The 19,303-nt window shown below is 41.0% G+C and overlaps 2 protein-coding genes across 2 annotated transcripts in view; both read left to right on the top strand.

The window, feature by feature from the left end:
• LOC118599661 (V-set and immunoglobulin domain-containing protein 10-like 2) overlaps positions 1–4,070 on the top strand; it is a 5,916-nt gene extending 1,846 nt beyond the window's left edge. Inside the window, exons 2-6 of the mRNA XM_036215323.1 lie at positions 352–529; positions 642–899; positions 990–1,247; positions 1,328–1,618; positions 3,646–4,070. Of these exons, the coding sequence (XP_036071216.1) occupies positions 352–529; positions 642–899; positions 990–1,247; positions 1,328–1,618; positions 3,646–4,061 (1,401 nt within the window). The 3' untranslated portion in view covers positions 4,062–4,070. The remainder of the gene's footprint in view (positions 1–351; positions 530–641; positions 900–989; positions 1,248–1,327; positions 1,619–3,645) is intronic.
• A 3,780-nt stretch (positions 4,071–7,850) lies between these two features.
• Positions 7,851–19,301, top strand: LOC112140775 (V-set and immunoglobulin domain-containing protein 10-like 2). The gene is made up of 12 exons (XM_024263791.2): positions 7,851–8,296; positions 9,730–10,113; positions 12,369–12,644; positions 12,731–13,006; positions 13,520–13,798; positions 13,889–14,146; positions 14,227–14,517; positions 15,161–15,514; positions 16,711–16,833; positions 16,913–16,937; positions 17,024–17,127; positions 18,937–19,301. Exons 1-12 carry the CDS (start codon positions 8,227–8,229, stop codon positions 19,086–19,088), a joined length of 2,592 nt encoding a protein of 863 aa, XP_024119559.1. The 5' UTR covers positions 7,851–8,226; the 3' UTR covers positions 19,089–19,301.
• Positions 19,302–19,303: the final 2 nt, after the last annotated feature.

The raw sequence follows: 19,303 nt of genomic DNA, 5'->3' as shown, positions 1-19,303 counted from the left end.
TATATATATATATATACACATGATGATCCACAAACTACAGATGCCTTAAAGATGTAGAATCATGTTTTAGTCAGAGATTGATGAACTATTATTTTTTTAGGGATTTTCTAAATTTAACCTGAGTACTAATAAAGTATTTTATAATTAAACTAATTAAAAAAAAGCAAAAATCTCACAGGTATGATGATTTTGAGTATTTTTGGCAAAGCATGTATTTCCCTCATTTTCTGAGTCTTTCCAACTTTCTCCCCAGTTGGTCCAGATGATCCTCAGATAGATGTGAGTCCAAACACTGTATCGGTTCGAGGATACATATCTCTGGAAAAAGAAACCGTTTCCCTGGTGTGTCAGGCTGAGTCCAATCCAGCCAGTCAGTACCTCTGGTTCTACAACAACTCCCAGATCATCAACGGGCCAAAGCTCACAATCACCAGAATCCTGCGTGCGAACGCAGGCGATTACACCTGCTTAGCCCAGAACACTATCCTCAAAACTCGCTCCAAAAGAGCCATCAGTCTGACTGTGTACTGTAAGTGTGACCATGCTGTTACCAGTCATGTGGTTCTGTCTACTTCTTACTCTGCTTTCGTCTATTCCTAAAAACTCCTAAAATGTAATAATGACATTTTATATTGTTGCAGACCCTCCTGATGGATCCCCCGTTTGCTCTGTTGAGCCAGCTTTAAATTACACCTTCCTGAAGCTGATCTGTTCTTGGCCTGGTGGATTTCCCTCTCCTGATCTCCAGTGGAAAGGAGGTCTTCTAGATCAGCTCAATTCACAGGAAAGCTCTGCCATCCTGCTCCCCTCTGGAGGCCTGATTCCCAACAACAGCTTGTTTACCTGTGTGGGCTCACATCCTGCCCTGAAACAGCAGACAGAGTGCAGCACACGCACACGTGAGTAAAACTTCCAGCACACAAAACATTGAAGCGTGAAATAAAGAACAGAAACGTTCAACCTTTGACGTTCTACTGCTCCCCTTCCAGTTCTTCCTCCTGCAGAGCCGCTGTGTTTTGCCTATGTGACCAACAGCCAACAGTACCTGATGTTATCCTGCTCCTGGGATGGAGGGGCACCAAAAGCTTTGGTGTGGTGGGAGGGCCCTGGGGGCCAAAGCAAAGGTGGACAAGAAAACTCCAACATCCTGGTCCTTCGCTACGGCACTGCTCGCAGTGGAAAACCCTACACCTGCTATGCTCAGCATCCACTTTTGCTCCAACCCAAGACCTGCAGACTGACTCTGGGTAAGTACTTATTCTCACAACACAAAAGCACATGTATGATTGCTTTATCAGTTTTATTAAAGTATCTTTTTCTTGAGCAGAGGCCCCCGTGTTGCTGACACAACGCAGAGTCGTCTCCGTCTACGAAGGAACTGATGTGCAGCTAACCTGCAATCTGAGAGCTAACTATCTTCCCGTCAACGAAATCACCTGGTTCAACAATCGAGGTGCCGATATCCAGGACACGTCAAAGTACATGCTGCTGCGAACATCTGCGTGGGCCAATCTGACCGTTAGAAACGCAGACGAAACTCAAGACAGTGGAGAGTACAGGTGCTCCACTTCAAATGCTGTTGGAGGAGCAGAAATCAATGTCACCCTGCTGGTTAAGAGTAAGATGCTTTTTTGTATGTTCAACCCTAGAAATAATGTTGCTTTTCAGTTTATCTGAAACATTTGACGACAGAAAGACTGTTGAAACAATTTAACGTGGAAAGTTAAACGTATTCCTACATTTATGAATGTCATGCATGAGGAAAATATTTTCACAAGCGAAGATGAAGAATTTATTCAACAATAAATGAATCAAACCAAATAACCAAAATCAAGCATGAGATCTAACGACCATGAAAATGTGATTAAACCTAATATAAAAAAAAAATTAGGAAACCAAACACAAAACTAGAACGACTTAGAATGTAATATAACCATGATGTTAATGGGGCTGTGTCCAAATTCCCTCCCTACTCCCTTACTACCAAAAACAATACAATGCAGGACTATCTAGTATTCTGGATTTTAAAAGTGATTTGAATGCCATGCTCCCTACTTTTTTTTTGTTTAAACTGCAAATTACCTATTCCCCAAAAATAAATAGCTAATTAATATGGACATTTTATTAAGACTATTTATGAATTCATTGTGCTCCAATAATGAAAACTTAAATGCTTTTTTTAAACAATTAATAAAAAATACATTTCTTTCACATTAAGAGTCATTCAAATCCAATAGATTGTGGTCTGTATTCACTGATCTAGTGAGTATTGATGCACAATGGATTTTCACAGAGACTTCTGGGAAATTTCTAGGGCACTCAGTTATGGAACTGTAGATTTGGATTCATCTCCTTAACAGCTTTGTTGCTTTCGGTGTTGCGGGGGTGCCGGAGTCTAACCCGGCTACCGAAGGGCAAAGGCAGGGTACACCTTGGACAGGTCGTCAATCTGTCTGTAGATTTGGACAACTTCAAAATGGCGAATGCACTGTAGCGCACAACATGGGCTGTGTCTGAATTCCTTCTCTACACACTATAAAGTGTATTTGCCATTTTGTTGTGCTGATCTAATCTACAACTTCAAAAGGGAGTGCCCTAGAAATTTCCCAGAAGTCTTTGGGAAAAACAAGTGTGCATTGATACTCACTATATTAGCGAATATAGACCATAATACATTGCAATCGGACAATTTTTGTGAAATAAATGTGTTTAAATTTTATTTTTTACTAAACCATCAACGTTTTCATTATCAAAGCACAGTGCAGCAATACATAGATGTTGTAAAATGCCAACACATTCTCACTCTTAACTTTTCATACATGGACGTATGGTTTGAGTCCTCTCCGCGTCTTTTTTTTTTACGTTTTGGGTGTCCCCAACTCAACGATTTTTGTCGTGCTGGCCTTTCCAATTGAATCAGGGGTCCCCAACCCTTGGGATGCGGTAACTGTTGCAGAACCTGAACCGGTATAGGGTAACGATACCGGGTTAGCGTACAGATACCGGGCCTGTCCATATCCCGGTACCGCATTCCGAAGGTTGGGGACCCCTGATTAGTGTATGTTTACGTTTTTCCCTGTCTGTGGCCCAGTAGCAAGTGGCCCTCAGACTGGTACCAGTTTGCGATCCCTGATTTAATGGGAACAGCCAGCACATAAAAAATGACGAGTTGGGGACACCATAAATGTCTAAATATGACAAGTTGGGAGGAAGAATGTGTTGAAAATGCTGGTATTGATTTGATTGTCACTCAGTGAAATTGGTGATATCACAGTTGCCATTAAAAAAAAAAAAAGTAGTGAGCATGGTGTCTGAATTGCCTTTGAAATCCAATGTTTTAGATAGTCCTGCTCTAATTTTTTAGAAGTTGGGGATCAGGGTGGGAATTCGGACATAGCCATAGGGAAGAATTTGGACACAACCTGGATGTAATGCTTAGCGGCAGGATGCTAACCTCACATGTGCTGTGGAATTACTTTACAAAGTGTTTAATCTTCATGGGAAAGGCAAAAAGGCAAAGAATCAAATGCTGACACACAAATGGGAAGAATAGATTTAAAAAACTTAAAGTCTAAATTAAGTACTTGGTTAAAGAGTTTTTTCAGAAACCTCCATTGTTGTATCTTTTTTTTATTTCTATATCAGAGTACCCCATGCCACCAAACGCCACCCTCATCAGGGTGATGTACAACAGTCGACAACGCCAACAAGTTGAGGCAGAGTGGCAGGTTGAGAGCGGGGAGGATGGAGGCTGGACAGGATTTTTCCTTGAATACCGCAAGGTATCAGAGCGACCGGGAAAGCGAGGAGGCAGCAACGGCTCACAAGAGACGGTGGAGGGGAGTGGTACTTCCCAAGTGTGGTACCGTATCACCATTCAGGATCCGGAGACCAGGAGTCATACGGTTTACGGACTGATACCCACTATTACCTACCAGTTCCGCATCACAGCCATTAACTACCTCACTTTCGGACATCCTTCTGCAGGAAAGACTCCAGGTGTGAAACATGCAGCAAAGTGTAAAACTTTTAATCCCAAAAATGACAGTATTTCAAAATAAATTGGTCAAAAGTCCAATGATTATTATTTGTTACATTGCGACCACTTCTTTCAAAAGTATTTCTGCACTCTTTGGGTTGACTATTTTAAGATACACTCAGATATGAACATCGGAGTGATATCTGGGACTTTTGGAACTCAATGGTCATTGGAAATTCACAGGGTGATATCTCTTAGGCAGATTTTGCCAGCATAAGCATGGAGATCCCATAGTTATTTAAAGCTGAACTGAATGTGTTACAGCGGAGCAAAAGGATGATGTGTACCCCGCTGTGATTGGAGCAGCTGTAGGGGGGATGATTGTTGCAGCCATTCTGGTGGCTCTGCTGCTTGTGTACATCGTTCGCAACCGCAACAACAACCCCCGTGAGTCCCAGTAACTTTTACTCTTCCCGATAATAAATCTACTGCAACATAAGTTGAGCTAACACTTTGTCTCTTTCTCCAGGACTGCATGATTTGCTGTTCGGCTCGTAAGTATCCCAAGACTAAACTGCATTTGCGTCTAAAGCTATGCTCACAATGCCCTCGGTAACATGCGCTCAAGCAGCTACTTCCAATGAAAAGTCTATGTAAACACACGTTTCGAGCCTCTGTGTTCAAAACTCTTTAGTTCACACGTAGCTATGCAAGTCTTTATGCATGCTTTTATGCTTGACGTACAAAATGTGTGGCCATTGAACACATATTGCCAATTAAACCAGGCCAAATTTTGATCAATCAAGGACCAAGATTTTGTAGCGACGTATGGGTGTAATGATTTGTTTCAACAACGATTTGATTCCTATCATAATTTGTGGTTGATGATACGATTCATAGTCAATATTGGTTCATTTGAACCATCTGTTTTAATCCAATTCACTGACCTAAAATCGATCCACGACATTTTCTGCCACAATTTAACCAGTGTGACTGAGATTTGTCTGCTGAACCCGTTACTGAACTTAACGTCTGTATTTGTTTTTCAATTAAAAATAAACAACGGCCACTCTCCTGACTTCATGGTAGTCCTAATCCGACTATGCAAGGACATTAGGAATGAACCGAATCATTCAGTTTTATGCCCAAATTGCGAGATTTGAACTATTTGACATGTTAAACCAAGCCTCTTCCAACTCTAGGTGGCAGACAATCGCTAATTAATAGTAGAAAAGAAAAAAAAGGTTAGGAAGCCATTCTCTGTTTCTAAAGTGTGAACACAATGGGCTATACATGGGTTCAAGTACCCGCATCAAATGCCCGGTGTGTTCATAGCTTTAGATCAGCAGACTCCCTACTTTCAAAATATTTGAGACAATGTTCTTATTTGTGTTTCTAGGCAGCACAGCCGGTCCAGGGAGAACATCAACTTCCCGGAGGATGAGGTGGTTGATAGATCAGAGAGGGAAAATAATGACAACAATGAATCACCTAATCCAGGCAAGAGAAAAATACCTCACCTGAGGCACATTCATACAAACCTGAAATTAAGTCAAAACGGAACAGAAATCTGCACACGGCACAGATGATCTTTACATTTCAATAAAGCATTTCAATTATTAGCTGATAGCTATTAAATAAGTGTTATTTTGTTTTGTTTTTTCTAGGTGATCCCATCACCTCCCCACGGCTCCCATCATGACACACAAACAACTCAACTTCTGCCTCAGACTCCTAAACATCTGTTTAATTCGGTTAAAACTTTCTGTCAACAATGTTTTGTAGTGGAGAGGTTCTATCATCTATGGCTGAAAGGAAAGGATCAAGGGGCGTCAGCTGATTCCCTTTAATGAAATTCTGTCGTAAAATAATCTGGTCAAATCTGAAAGACTATATGTTTTATTAAATTAGCCTCAGATTTCTTTTAAGATGTTCAACTGAGCATGTTAAAAGCTCTCAGGGTGCGAGCTTGAGCGATTATGGAAGGAAGGCCTGATACCATAGCAGTCAATGTTGCTCAAATAACAGACCGCCACAGAGGAGGAGTCACGCAGGTACGCTGAAGTGAAGCAGGGAGACATGTTATACAGTTTGTATCTTAATCTTGTGAGAAAAAAAAACAAAGATTTTGTCCTTTTTTTTTAAAGAAAAAAGCTTTTCTCACATTTATTTGTGATACATTAAAAGCACAGACCTGTGTTTCTGTTATGAATGATGCACTGAAAACCTTATTTTCATTATGATTTCTGAAACAAATAAACTTTGGTATTATCCTCTCTTTATTCTAACTATTTTAATGGCATTCAGTTATGATCCAACAATACCCCACCATCAAGTCTTAAAGTGCATGATTGTGATATAAGCATTTAAGGATTAACTAATTAAAGAAAGTAAATTGTGTCAAAAAAAATTGTGGGGGCACCTAAAAAATTCAATGAATCTAGAAGAGATGACATTTGTCAACCCGAATATTCTTGTAATCAAAAAGAGTTCTCCAGGTAATTATTAAAGGTAAATCAATGGAGAAGCGCTGTGACGTGTTGAAAATGAACTTGAGCGTGTTGCTGGGATCCGTTGGGGTTTTCTGTGCAGTGGTGGGAAAACCGATCTCTGTCCTGCATTCATTTACGACAAACGTCTCCGATTACATTCTCATAGTTCGACTCAACAGTCTCTCCTGCTTCTTCTCTTCTATAAACAGACTCCTCTTGCCCAGAAGCATCAGAAACACTTCCCGTAATTTCACACAGAATGAGGAGTTTGTTGGGAAAAGATCATCAAGGTCATCTTAAAGTGTTTGACCCATCATCTCTCAGCTTTCCTTTTTGCTCTATGGTGCTTCCTAAACCTTCAAATTAGTAACACGAAGCCTTTAATTATGCAACTTACCTTAAAGGGCCGGTCATGGAAAACGCAGCAAATCATACTACAATTACAAAATGTAAAATGTTTCCACATTGACCTACATATATTTGAGTCAAAATAGGAATGTCATCTTTGTCCATTGCTGAAGACAGTCAAGTGGCAAACAAATGAAATCTTTTTTAAAATCCCATTCCAACTATATTTTTATTTATTGCAAAATTGTTCCCCTTTCAATTAATGATTTTGCCATTTTTAGCCAAAATAAAAAAGGAAGTGTTGATTTTAAGACATATTTTCTGCAGGGCTGCAGGAACTAATTAGAAATTTTAAAAAAAGGGGAAAAAAATTGCCTCTGAGTTGTGGGCGGGACTGTTGGCACTTGATATACTAGCATTCCCTTGTCTACACTCCCACCTGCTAGCTTACAGCCCCTCACCATACCAAGCTAACATTTGCAACACACAAGAAATTGTGAGAATTTTTGGAGCTATCCAGCAGCACAACTTTGCACCAGATGGCAGCTCAGATAAGGACAAAGTGAGTTTCATTCTGAAATTCTTTTATGTGGAGCAAGCCTTCTCCCACTTCCCATCACTTCCCGTTTTACAGAGCAGAGAGCTTGTGGCCCACCCAGGGAATTTTCGGCATCATAGTTGCATTTTTCATCAGGTCCTGAGTCACAACAATTTGAATAAAGAAAAACTCTGAAATGCAATTTCGAGCTTATTTTTCTTAATATATGTCCTTCATCATCAGATAAATGCCACACAAACATGTTAAAAACACCATAACTCAGTTTTCATTGGAGGTGTTTTTTAAGTACTACAAAGCTTCTGTTACTATTTTAAATGTTGCACTGTCAGCTACAAAAGCAGAAAACTCTGGACTTTAACAGTTACTATGGCAACCCATTTTCTAAGTTCAGGAAATGAGAACCTAATTAAAATGTGGCAAATTTGTTCAAAATCCTCCAAATAGTCCTTAAAGTTACAGTTTGTGTGATTGGTAGAGCAATATGATATAAAGACACAGTGTGGAGGAATGCTCAGAGGACCATTCATGTCATCCTCCATATGCATGTTTGTGTTGCTGTGTTGTATAATGAATGAGCCCGGTATCATTGTGTCATTCTAACCCATTAGAAAGAGCCAGAGAGAATAGAAAACCAGATGAATAATTGAAGGTAAATCAGTTGAGACCTGCGTTCCCTTCCTACTCTCAGTTGGATGAAGCCAGGATCTTCAACTGAGCCCTTCAAAAAAAACTGTGGGAAAGAGTGAAGAAGAGGAGCAACAGCCTGGATTTTGATTTCTACAATTTTCTTGAGTTCTTTTTTTATTTTTTAATAAAGAGGTGACTGGACTCAGGATCATCATGATACCATGGTGGCCCAACTGCTAGGGCTGGCCTTACTTTACCTCACAACCAGTCCAGTTCCATTTGCAGCAAATGGTAAGACTTTTATCCTTTCTATGGCATTTCATGTTAAATCTATGGCTACACAAAGACTTGTTTCTGAAATGTATTTCTGTGACATAATTAATGCAACAAAAAAGAGACAAAAGCAAAATCATACGCGGAAATACAAATGTTCTATAAAACCTGTTTAACTCCTGATCGGATACAAGTGTATCTGTGGCAACTTGTGTTAATACAAAAACAATGGCTATCTCTGAATCCCCTCACTTTTAACTAATTACTAAAAACTACAGTACAGGACTATCTAGTGCCCTGGATTTTAAAAGGAATTCATAAACCATGTGCTCTACTTTTTTTTTTTTTTTTTGGAACAGTAAATACAATGTCATGAATTTCCTAAAGTAAAAACCTAATAAATATAAACATTTTATAATGACTATTTATAAATCCACTGTGTTCTGATGATGAAAACTTGGATGATTTATAAAAGATAAGCCAAAATACACATTTTTCACTAAAAAATTGTTCAAACACAATGCATTGTGGTCCATATTTGCCAATCTGGTAAGCATCACAGAGACTTCAGGGACATTTCTAGATCACTGTATTTTAGAATTGTAAGCTATGTCCAAATTCCCACCCTAATCCCTAACTACTAAAAAAATTATATTGTCCGGAACTATCTGATGCCTTGGATTTTAAAAGCAATTCAGACACCATGTGCACTACTTTTTTTTCTTAAACCGCAAGTATGACGGCACCAATTTCGATTTTCAAAGTCAAAATCTAATACATACTAGCATTTTACTACATCTATTTATGACTCCACTGTGTTCTGAGGATGAAAACGTTCATGGTGTATTTAAAAATTAAACTTAAAACAATTTTATTTCAGGAATTTTGTTCAATTGCTATGCATTGTGGTCTATATTTGCCTATGTAGTAAGCGTCAATGCACATTGGTTTTTCGCAAAGAATTCTGGGAAATATCTTGAGCACTCAATTTCCAAATTGTGGATTTAGACTGCACTACAAAATGGGAAATGTACTTTATAGTGCACTGTGTAGTGAACAGTGAGAGAATTTGGACACAATCAGAGGCTGATGAATTCCAATTGAGTGAGATTTTCTTTTTTAATTTATTTAACCTTTATTTAAACAAATAAGTCAGCTTAGAACCAAATGTTATCTATAACGATGGCCTGGACCTAAAAAACAAGTTTTTTTCATGTTTAACATTACTAATATAGTGTATATAATATACACTACACACAGAGATGGATGAGTAGTCCTTAAAACATCAAAATATAGCAGAAGAAAGCAGAAGACAGTTCTAGATCTTTCTGTGAATCCCTGATTAGAGAATTACAGCCTGTCTGAAACACTGTGTAATCAATCTAACAGTGGAACATTAGCAAGTCACATGACACCGCTGTCCCCTCTTCCACTCACACACTCATCTGCAGGCATGTCAGTGTATCCTGTCCCAACGTCAGCGGTGGAGATTAACCCCAACTGGGAGGTGGTGTACCAGGACACCAATGTTTATGGGGTGGTGGGCAAAGCTGTGATCCTGGAGTGTGGTCCCACTGTGCCTGATATGTACATATGGAGCTTCACTCAGCCCGGCACCGAAGCCATAAGAGCTGTGGTGTATAACCTGGGTAAAGGTCCGAGGATCCAGAAGTTGGCCGAGACCTTGGGACAGATAACAATCATCTCCAACAGTGCGGCTGTGAGCATTGAGAAGCTGCCTCTAGCTGCTCATGGCTTGTTCACCTGCCAAGCCTTCTACGACATAGAGCGAGAGCCCAAAGTCTACTATTACTACGTGCACCTTACTGTTCGAGGTAAGACCTGCTCTTTGTTTTCTTTTCTTTTCTTTAGGTGGGAAAGTAGTTGTCTTTTAAAGCTGATGTAATTTTGTAAACCTGCTCTTTGAAACTGGGAACATCTCCTGCTGGTAGGAAAGAGAAAACACCTACTGGAAAGGTTCTCAGATCTTAGCTGGATTGTAGTTAAACTCTGAGTTGTCCTGGAGAGGGATGGAACTGTCCTCCTCTGTGGAGTGGTCATGTGTGAAAGACATGAAAAACGTACAGAAAGGAGGATCTCATAGTTTACATAGCCAGCAGTAAGTCGGACCTGTTTCCGGTGCATGTTAGACTCCGGCAGGGCTGCCCTTTATGACCGGTTCTGTTCATAGTCTTTATGAACAGAATTTCTAGGCGCAGCCAGGGGCCGGAGGAGATCTGGTTTGGGGACCACGGAATTTCATCTTTGCTTTTTGCAGATGATTTTGAACTATTGGGTTTGTCGAGCCAAGAGCTCCAGCATGCATTGGAGCAGTTTGCAGCCGAGTGTGAAGCGGCTGGGATGAGGGTCAGAACCTCTAAGTCTGAGGCCATGGTTCTCGACCAGAGACAGATAGTTTCCCTGTCTGTGCTCCTGGAGTGCTCCTGCCTCAAGTGGAGGAGTTTAAATATCTTGGGGTCTTGTTCACGAGTGAGGGAAGATCGGAGCGTGAGATCGACAGGCAGATTATGCAGTCGCTGCACCAGTCCATTGTGGTGAAAAGAGAGCTGAGCCAGAAAGCAAAGCTCTCAATTCACAGGTCGATCTTTGTTCCAATACTCACCTGGTGCCCTGACCCTCGCCTGGACCATGACCACTGTGGTTGTTCTCTGGTGCCCTTGTGCTCGTGTTTGACCTCTACCTGCCTGACCCTGATTTAACTTTGTGGACTTTTAGCTGTGCTTCACTACTGTTCTCCTGTCTGTGCCAATAAAACATGCTGCACTTGAAACCAGGCATCTGCCCGTTTGTGACGGGTAGACGGACAATTCCAGTTCATTATAAGGAACCCATGTGACCAAATGAATGATCAGAAGAACTACAGTCAGGATGCTTTTTGCAGAAGGCTAATGACTGGTTTTGTTGTTGTGTCATCTGGTTTGTGTCCAAATGTTTCCAACATTCAACCATGAATTCTGCTTGCGAAAACGGCTTACAATATGGTGGTGAGTTGGCTAAAGACATAGATGAAGATGTTGGATTATCTGCTGCTCCATAAACCAGGTTGGACTGGAAAACATCGGTCAAGACTCTCAAATCCAAATTTGATGTACAAGTTACCGCTAGCAAAGACAGCAAGAAGAGACTTGGAATTGAGGGAAGAAGTGGAAAAATGGATCATGCTACTCGAATGCCATCTATGTGAGCGCAGGTTCTTCAACGCATTTTTAGCATACAATGTTCACACTGGACAGTTGCTACCTGATACTGGCGCATGTACCTACAGTTTGAAGAAGCTCGGTGTGAAATGTCAAAGTGGTGCAAATCTCACGAATCTTGCTCCAGACTTTTTCTTCCATAACTCCATTCCGATATATGAAAGACTTAGTGTCACATAATTCTTTCCGGGCACAAACCACTGACTTAAAAAGAACACTATCCTTATGTTACTACTAAATCTGAGTACCTGTTTGGTCAAAGTTTAACTGGTTTTACTTTCACTGGGCATTCAATGGACACACATTTTGCATGTACCCAATGAACATTTCAGTTTGGGCCCCATATGGTTTATCTTTGAACTGAATTGGTGGGTCTCAGATGGGTTTGTCTACAGGTTCCATGGTGGCCCCATCTTTGATTGCCCACACTGGCTTGACTGGGCACTCAGTAATCTGGCTTGCTGGGCAGTGGAGCTTGCTAACTCACTATGTGGTCCGCCGGGCAGCTTGTTAGCTTGTCACGCTTTCCACCTGGCGGCTGATTAGCGTAGGGTCCCAGACCACTGAGTTCCCACCTAAGGCAGTGTGATCAAACAAAGATGGGGCCACCATGGAACCCCCGGACAAACCCATCGGGAGTCCACCAATTCAGCCCAAAGGTAAACCATATAGGGCCCACATATAAATGTTCACTGTGTAGAACCCGAAAACAGACATGTTTTTGTGCTGTCTTAGTTCAGTGTTTTTTGGAAGATGAAGCACTTTTTTGTTTTTGGAGGAAATGTTCTGAAAGTGTGTTACAACTTTTCACAGCTGAAGAAAGCATGGCAGTGTTTTGGAGGTTTGATTATGTTTGTGTTCTTTTCCTTCAGTCCCGGTCAGTAAGCCTAACCTCCTGCTAAGTGATGCATCTCCTGTGGAGGGATCCACAATGTGGATGCGCTGCATTCTGGAAAATGGGACAGATCCAATCAAGTACACGTGGCAACATGAAACCCGCAATGGCAACATCACAGTGATTGCTCAGGGCAGCAGCAGCATTATCAACGTGACTGACGTCAACAGGAACCACACGGGCTGGTACCGCTGTGTAGCCACGAATGCTGTTAATACCGACAGCTCCAACCGGTTATGGCTGGACACCATCTGTGAGTAATCACTAGTTGTTTTTTATTATTTTCAGAGTTCTTTAAAGGTCATAGTAGACCTGAGTGAGTGTGTTGTGTCTCCACAGTTGGTCCAGACCTTCCTGAGATAAACGTGACTCCGTTCAGCATCACAGAACGAGGATACTCAGCTCTGGAAAGAGAGACTGTTTCTTTGCTGTGTCAAGCCCAGTCTAATCCAGCCAGTCAGTACGTTTGGTTCTACAACAACTCCCAGGTCTACACTGGTCCACAGTTCACCATCACCAAGATCCTCCGTATGCACACCGGCGACTACGCCTGCTTAGCCCAGAACACCTACCTCAACACCCGTTCGAAAAAAACCATCAGCCTGACTGTGTACTGTGAGTATGACGCTTAACTGACTCCCTAACATCGTCTCTTTTTGAACCTGTCCTCAGCTGTCTTTCCGTCTCACTGCTGCAATCTGGGAAATGAAAAAGTTCTCAGAAATGAACGGTTTATCTCCTCTTCCTAATCTTACTCGTTACATCACATCAGTTTTAAACTTTAAACACTTCAACACACACACACACAACTGAGAATGGAAATGCTGCAGCCCAGTTCTCCTGTTCGGACCACAGGGAAATATGATGGGAGTCCCCTGCAGGTACCTGACTGTACTAATGCAGTCAAGTCATATGCTGGTTGGTCTATGCATGCCATTCACTTTTTTGGTTTTGCTGAGTCTTTCCTTTATAAGTTTAGATGTTTCTTCAAAAATAAATAAAGTACATCGTCAATTCTGATTTATGTCTTCTGGAACTTTCCAAACAGAATAGAAATTTATTTCCAATATAATTTCACATTACCTCCGCTTTCCGTGTCACTGCGCTGTTATTCTGCTATTTCTGCAGACCCTCCTGATGGATCCCCCATTTGCTCTGTGGAACCGGCTCTAAATCACACCTCTCTCAAACTGATCTGCTCCTGGCCTGGTGGATTTCCCTCTCCTGGCCTCCAGTGGAAAGGAGATCTCATGCAAGATCTTTTTGACATGACACAGCAAACAAAAGCATCTAATGGCTCTGCCATCCTGCTCCCCTCTGGAGGCCTGATTCCCAACAACAGCTTGTTTACCTGTGTGGGCTCACATCCTGCCCTGAAACAGCAGACAGAGTGCAGCACACGCACAGGTGAGTAAAACTTCCAGCACACAAAACATTGAAGCGTGAAGTAAAGAACAGAAACGTTTAATCTTTGACGCTCTACTGCTCCCCTTCCAGTTCTTCCTCCTGCAGAGCCGCTGTGTTTTGCCTACGTGACCAACAGCCAACAGTACCTGATGTTATCCTGCTCCTGGGATGGAGGGGCACCAAAAGCTTTGGTGTGGTGGGAGGGCCCTGGGGGCCAAAGCAAAGGTGGACAAGAAAACTCCAACATCCTGGTCCTTCGCTACGGCACTGCTCGCAGTGGAAAACCCTACACCTGCTATGCTCAGCATCCACTTTTGCTCCAACCCAAGACCTGCAGACTGACTCTGGGTCAGTACTTATTCTCACAACACAAAAGCACATGTATGATTGCTTTATCAGTTTTATTAAAGTATCTTTTTCTTGAGTAGAGGCCCCCGTGTTGCTGACACAACGCAGAGTCGTCTCCGTCTACGAAGGAACTGATGTGCAGCTAACCTGCAATCTGAGAGCTAACTATCTTCCCGTCAACGAAATCACCTGGTTCAACAATCGAGGTGCCGATATCCAGGACACGTCAAAGTACATGCTGCTGCGAACATCTGCGTGGGCCAATCTGACCGTGAGAGACACAGATGAAACTCAAGACAGTGGAGAGTACAGGTGCTCCACTTCAAATGCTGTTGGAGGAGCAGAAATCAACGTCACCCTGCTGGTTAAGAGTAAGACAGTTTTTATAGAAACACTTTATCTAGACATGTAATTCAATAAAGTGATTATTTTTATGCCCCCTATTGGATTTTAAATGTCAAAAATGAAGGGTGAACTGGGATTTTGCTTATTAATGTTCCAAACATTGACCATAGGGATGGACAAAATAAAATTTAAAGTTCTGTCAGGTTCACCGGTTGGACAACCCACATACCAAACAAACATAAAGCTATGCTTAAAATAGCTTTAGCTTTAATAGAATAAAAACTGGTAAACCAAAAAAATCCACATGAATGATAAGTACATCAAAATACACAAAAACATTTCAGAAATGTTGACTTTTTGACATTTGAGTCAATAGAGAATTGTTCCTTTCTGCAAACTCCCTCCTGTGTTTTTTGCAGGAATTGCAACATTTGGTATTGGCTGGTTTGTGTCAAAATTTGAAAATGGAAGGAATGGAAATTCTATGGTTACAATACACACTTGCTACTTACAGATTCAACCTTGTAGGAGTTTTTACACCATCAGAGCCTCTTGATGCAGTAGTGCAATAACTCCACAAAGCACTTTAGACTACTTAGAAAAATAATCAGAGGTAAAACCATAGCTTTTTTTTATTTGTTGTACTCATACGTCTTTGCTTTATATCAGGACACCCCATGCCGCCCAATGCAACCCTGATCAAAGCGACATACAACAACAGACAAAGAAACCAGGTGGAGCTGGAGTGGCAGGTGGAGACTGAGGCAAACGGAGGATGGACGGGCTTTTCTCTTGAACACCGCTTGGTGTCGGAGCGACCAGGAAAGGGAAGAAATATCAACGGCTCCCAAAAGCAGACGGAGGAGAAGGCAGTAGCCACAGACTGGTATCAAAACATCATCCAAGATCCGAATGCGAGGAGTCACACAGTACAAGGGCTGACACCGACCTTTACATACCAGTTTCGCATCATGTCTATTAACTACCATACCGTCGGATACCCCTCTGCTGCAAAGACTCCAGGTACAGGACGTGATAAGGGTGTCCACAACTATGATTTTAAACTAAATTATAAAAAAAAGAAAAGAGTGTTTTAGAAATCTGAAGCAGGTGATTATAGAAACATATTTCATATGTCTGCTAATTCTTCAATGTGATAACTGTCTGTTTTCTTTTTTGACCCTCCTAGGTGAACAGTTACACACATCCCTCACATTCACACACCCTCCACTGGCTCCTCTTCGACACTTTTGCTTCCTTTCTTCTGACTGATCTTTTCAATCTCCAACCTACTGTGAATGAAATATCTGAACTAGCAATGTAACTGCATGAGGTGTAGGAAGTCCTGCAGAAAAGGGGTTTATTGTTAGAATGTGGGCATCACAGAGCAGTCTCTCGTGGAAATAAGGGCATCAAATTTGTTTAATCCTTGGTAACAATTGACTGCATTTTAACTACACAAGGCAAGAGGGTAAACTATTATAAACTGCAGGAAAAACTAAATGACAATGACTCAATGAAAATCAAAATATATGCAGTTGAAAGAAAGTCTGACCTGCTTTGTAATCCACCCCCTTCAATATCACTTCAAAATGATCCAATGGATTTTGAGCAATAATTTGTCGTCCAAATTCACCTATATGGTCCATGAAATACGGAGTGACTTTTGTGCCATTATTTCAAATGCAACATTCACTGTTTTGAGAGAAAAACTTTAAAATTTGTATTTTTCACTTGAAACTGAAAAGTTTGAGCAAACAAAATAATTTTACCTTTGAAACTGAAAAATATAAACGATCAAAACAACTTCTGCTGTTGAAACAGACAAATATGCGCAATCAATCAATTTCTTTGAAGTGAAATTTGTTTTGATTGCAGATATTTTTCAGTTTCAAAGGTAACATTGTTTGGTTTGCACATGTTTTCCGTTTCAAGTGCGAAACAATTTTTTGAGCACACAAATGTTTTCGTTTTAAGCTCATAACAGGGAGTGTTGCGCTTGGAATAAGGGCACATAGGTCACTCCATACTTTAACCCTTCGTTCACTGATTGTTGCAGGAAAATAGTTGTCTATGGGGATTTAAGCACTTTGGATTTTAAGCAGTTCCATAGCAGTTCTGATTTTGTTTCAAACCACTTCACAAAACATGCAAGAGTGGAGAAGCTCCATCTTTCAAATGTCAACTATTTTGCAATGTGTAACTGTGGTGTGTTGCAGCGGAACCCCGCAACAACATGTACCCTGCTGTGATTGGAGCAGCTATAGGCGGGATGCTCTTTGCAGCCATTCTGACGGCTCTGCTGCTCGTGTACATCATCCGCAACCGCAACAACAACCCCCGTGAGTCACAGCAATCGCCCGCTAGTAGAAATCCACTGAAGGACTGTGATGTGGTAACACACTTTGTCTGTTTCCACAGGACTGCATGACATGTTGTTTGGCTCGTAAGTATCACATGTACTGAAACACTTTTAAACATGGTTGACAAGTTGGTTTCTGACACTTACATTGATCTACTTTGTGTTTCCAGGCAGCACAGCCAATCCAGGGAGAACATCAACTTCCCCGAGGATGAGGTGGTCAGTGGCTTAGAAGGAGGAGGAAGAGAGGATAGAGGTGGATCATCCAGTCCAGGCAAGATGAACACTCAGACCGCATGGAAACAAACAAAAAAAACATAAGTTTCTTTGAGGGTCATTGCAGTTTTTGAAATTCTTACAAAAAAGCAGTTTGATGAAGTTAGCATTTTGAGGGGTAGGGTTACCCGACGTTTTTAAGGGCTAACCCTCCAGGCTAGCAGAGCAGATGCAAAGCCCTCCGCTTCTTTCCGCGTAACACTGTGCCGTGGAGAAGTGCTTTTTTTTATGAGTAAGCTTTGATGCACAGAAGTCTATATTTATAAGTAAGTCATGATTTTTGTATTAGCATGACTATTTTAAAGTTATAAAACAGATGTTGATATGCATTGCTGAGCATTCGCAGCCATGCTAATGTAGATAATGTAGCTTACAAGTGGGAATAACGTCTGAATTTGAAAACAAATGTAGGGGTAAGGGGAAGCCTTAGGGGCAGGGGAAGAATTTGGATTTGGCCTATTGAGCATCATTTGCATTGAGCGGTCCTGTCTGATATTGTAAAATGGACCCCTTACAGTACCAACCCGTACCTCTTGAGGGCCCCCGTTCATTGCAGGTCCATAGAAAGATAAAACGGTTTGGGGGGGATCCACTGTAGCCACCCGTTGATTGCCAGAAAGTGATGGCCATATTTGAAAGCGCTAACATAGAGCTAAAATAGCTTAAAATGTAAAAAATAAAGCAATAAAAAGACAAGCTGCACGAGGACCTCTATTGTTGTTGCTTTTCTAGTCGTCATACTACAATGACACTCTATCTACACCACACATGTGCAGTGAAAACAAAGCGCTAAGTGGGAGGCTAAACTGAGTGGAAACCCTTGCCAGAATTGACTGGACCATACAGTACCACTCCTTACTGGACCGCTCAGTGGAAACAAGGCTTTAGTGCTAAGGCTATACCATAAGTGCTCATTCATTAGTCCTAATAATAGGGCTGAGTTGAAAAAAAAACAATCGTTTTGAATAGATTTTAGCTTAAGAGATCAATAATTGATTTACAAAAAATATAAATCGATTTAGCACATAAAGCTAATGTCCGCTAGCTTTATGCTAACGTTCAATAGAATTTCCCATAGAACGGCTAATACTAACGCTCGGTTGACCAAATAAATACATTGTTGACTAAATGAACATCTATATGTACTTACAGGCATTAATTTATCAAACTCTCTTAAGAAAATAACTATTTGTGGTGAAAAACTTCTTTTTTCTCCCTCATTCTGTCTTCTTCTTGAATAAAGTGCACTTATGTGGCGCGATCGCCACCTAGTGGCCATATTGAAACGCCCTCCTGCTGAAGCAACACTGATCCTTTTAAAAACTCAATCCATTTAACACTCTATGCTATTAATAATCTCATGATTTTACTAATACATTTTTTAATATGTGAACTGTATAAGATTAATATAAATATATTCAAATTTAATAGAAAATTTTAAACAAATGTGTATACATTTGTAGATTAAAAATTTAATTGAATAGAAGAATCGAAAGAAACAGAAAAAATCTCTTGTGAAGCATTTCTGGAAATTATAAGTGATACCCAGCCCTACCTAATGAAGTAAAGTGAAGCCTGGTACTTATGTACCAAGCTCTCTAATAGTTACTTGGTGAGCTAGTTCGCATCATTTTTAAATTGGCCTCAAACATGAGCTTATTGGCAAATATGCAGTAATGTTTTTCTGTAGCTACAGTTGCTTAGAAGTTTCAGATCTTAAAGTCATCATCTGAGCAGACCCACTAAGGACAAAAGGGGAGCTAAGCATCCTTTAGTTTCTCACTCGTCCAAAATTCTTCTTTTCCAGGTCCAGCGATTGCGATACCCCGAGCAGCCTCACCGCTTACCATCCCCCCTCCGAGTGCCACTCCAAGCCCCACCCCCACACTCCAAGCCCCTCCCACAGATGATAATGAACCTGTGAACGTCACCATCACAGTCAAGGCTACAGGCTCGTAGTGATGCTGATCACAGCCGAAGGGTCTAACAGCATTAAACGAAAATAAAACCCAGCTAATCGCGTTCACCTTACAGTAATGTCAGATGATTGAACTTTTTTTAAAATGTTACTTAGCGCAGAGTCATTTTACAAGAGGAGAGGATGTTTGTTTCGCCCACATTGGTCACATTTTTCCACAATAGATCTTTGTTAGGAAGAATGCAGCACGCAAAGC

Source organism: Oryzias melastigma, linkage group LG14 (assembly GCF_002922805.2).
Source record: "Oryzias melastigma strain HK-1 linkage group LG14, ASM292280v2, whole genome shotgun sequence".
NCBI classification, from domain to species: Eukaryota; Metazoa; Chordata; class Actinopteri; order Beloniformes; family Adrianichthyidae; genus Oryzias; species Oryzias melastigma.
The sequence above is the reverse complement of the archived record's forward strand: the minus strand, read 5'-3'. Positions and strand labels throughout refer to the sequence as shown.

Coding starts and splice junctions, on each gene's coding strand:
- LOC112140775 (XM_024263791.2), top strand. CDS start 8,227: ATGGTGGCCCAACTGCTAGGGCTGGCCTTACTTTACCTCACAACCAGT. Junction 12,645..12,730: donor GTTATGGCTGGACACCATCT/GTGAGTAATCAC, acceptor GTGTCTCCACAG/TTGGTCCAGACCTTCCTGAG. Junction 15,515..16,710: donor CTCTGCTGCAAAGACTCCAG/GTACAGGACGTG, acceptor GGTGTGTTGCAG/CGGAACCCCGCAACAACATG.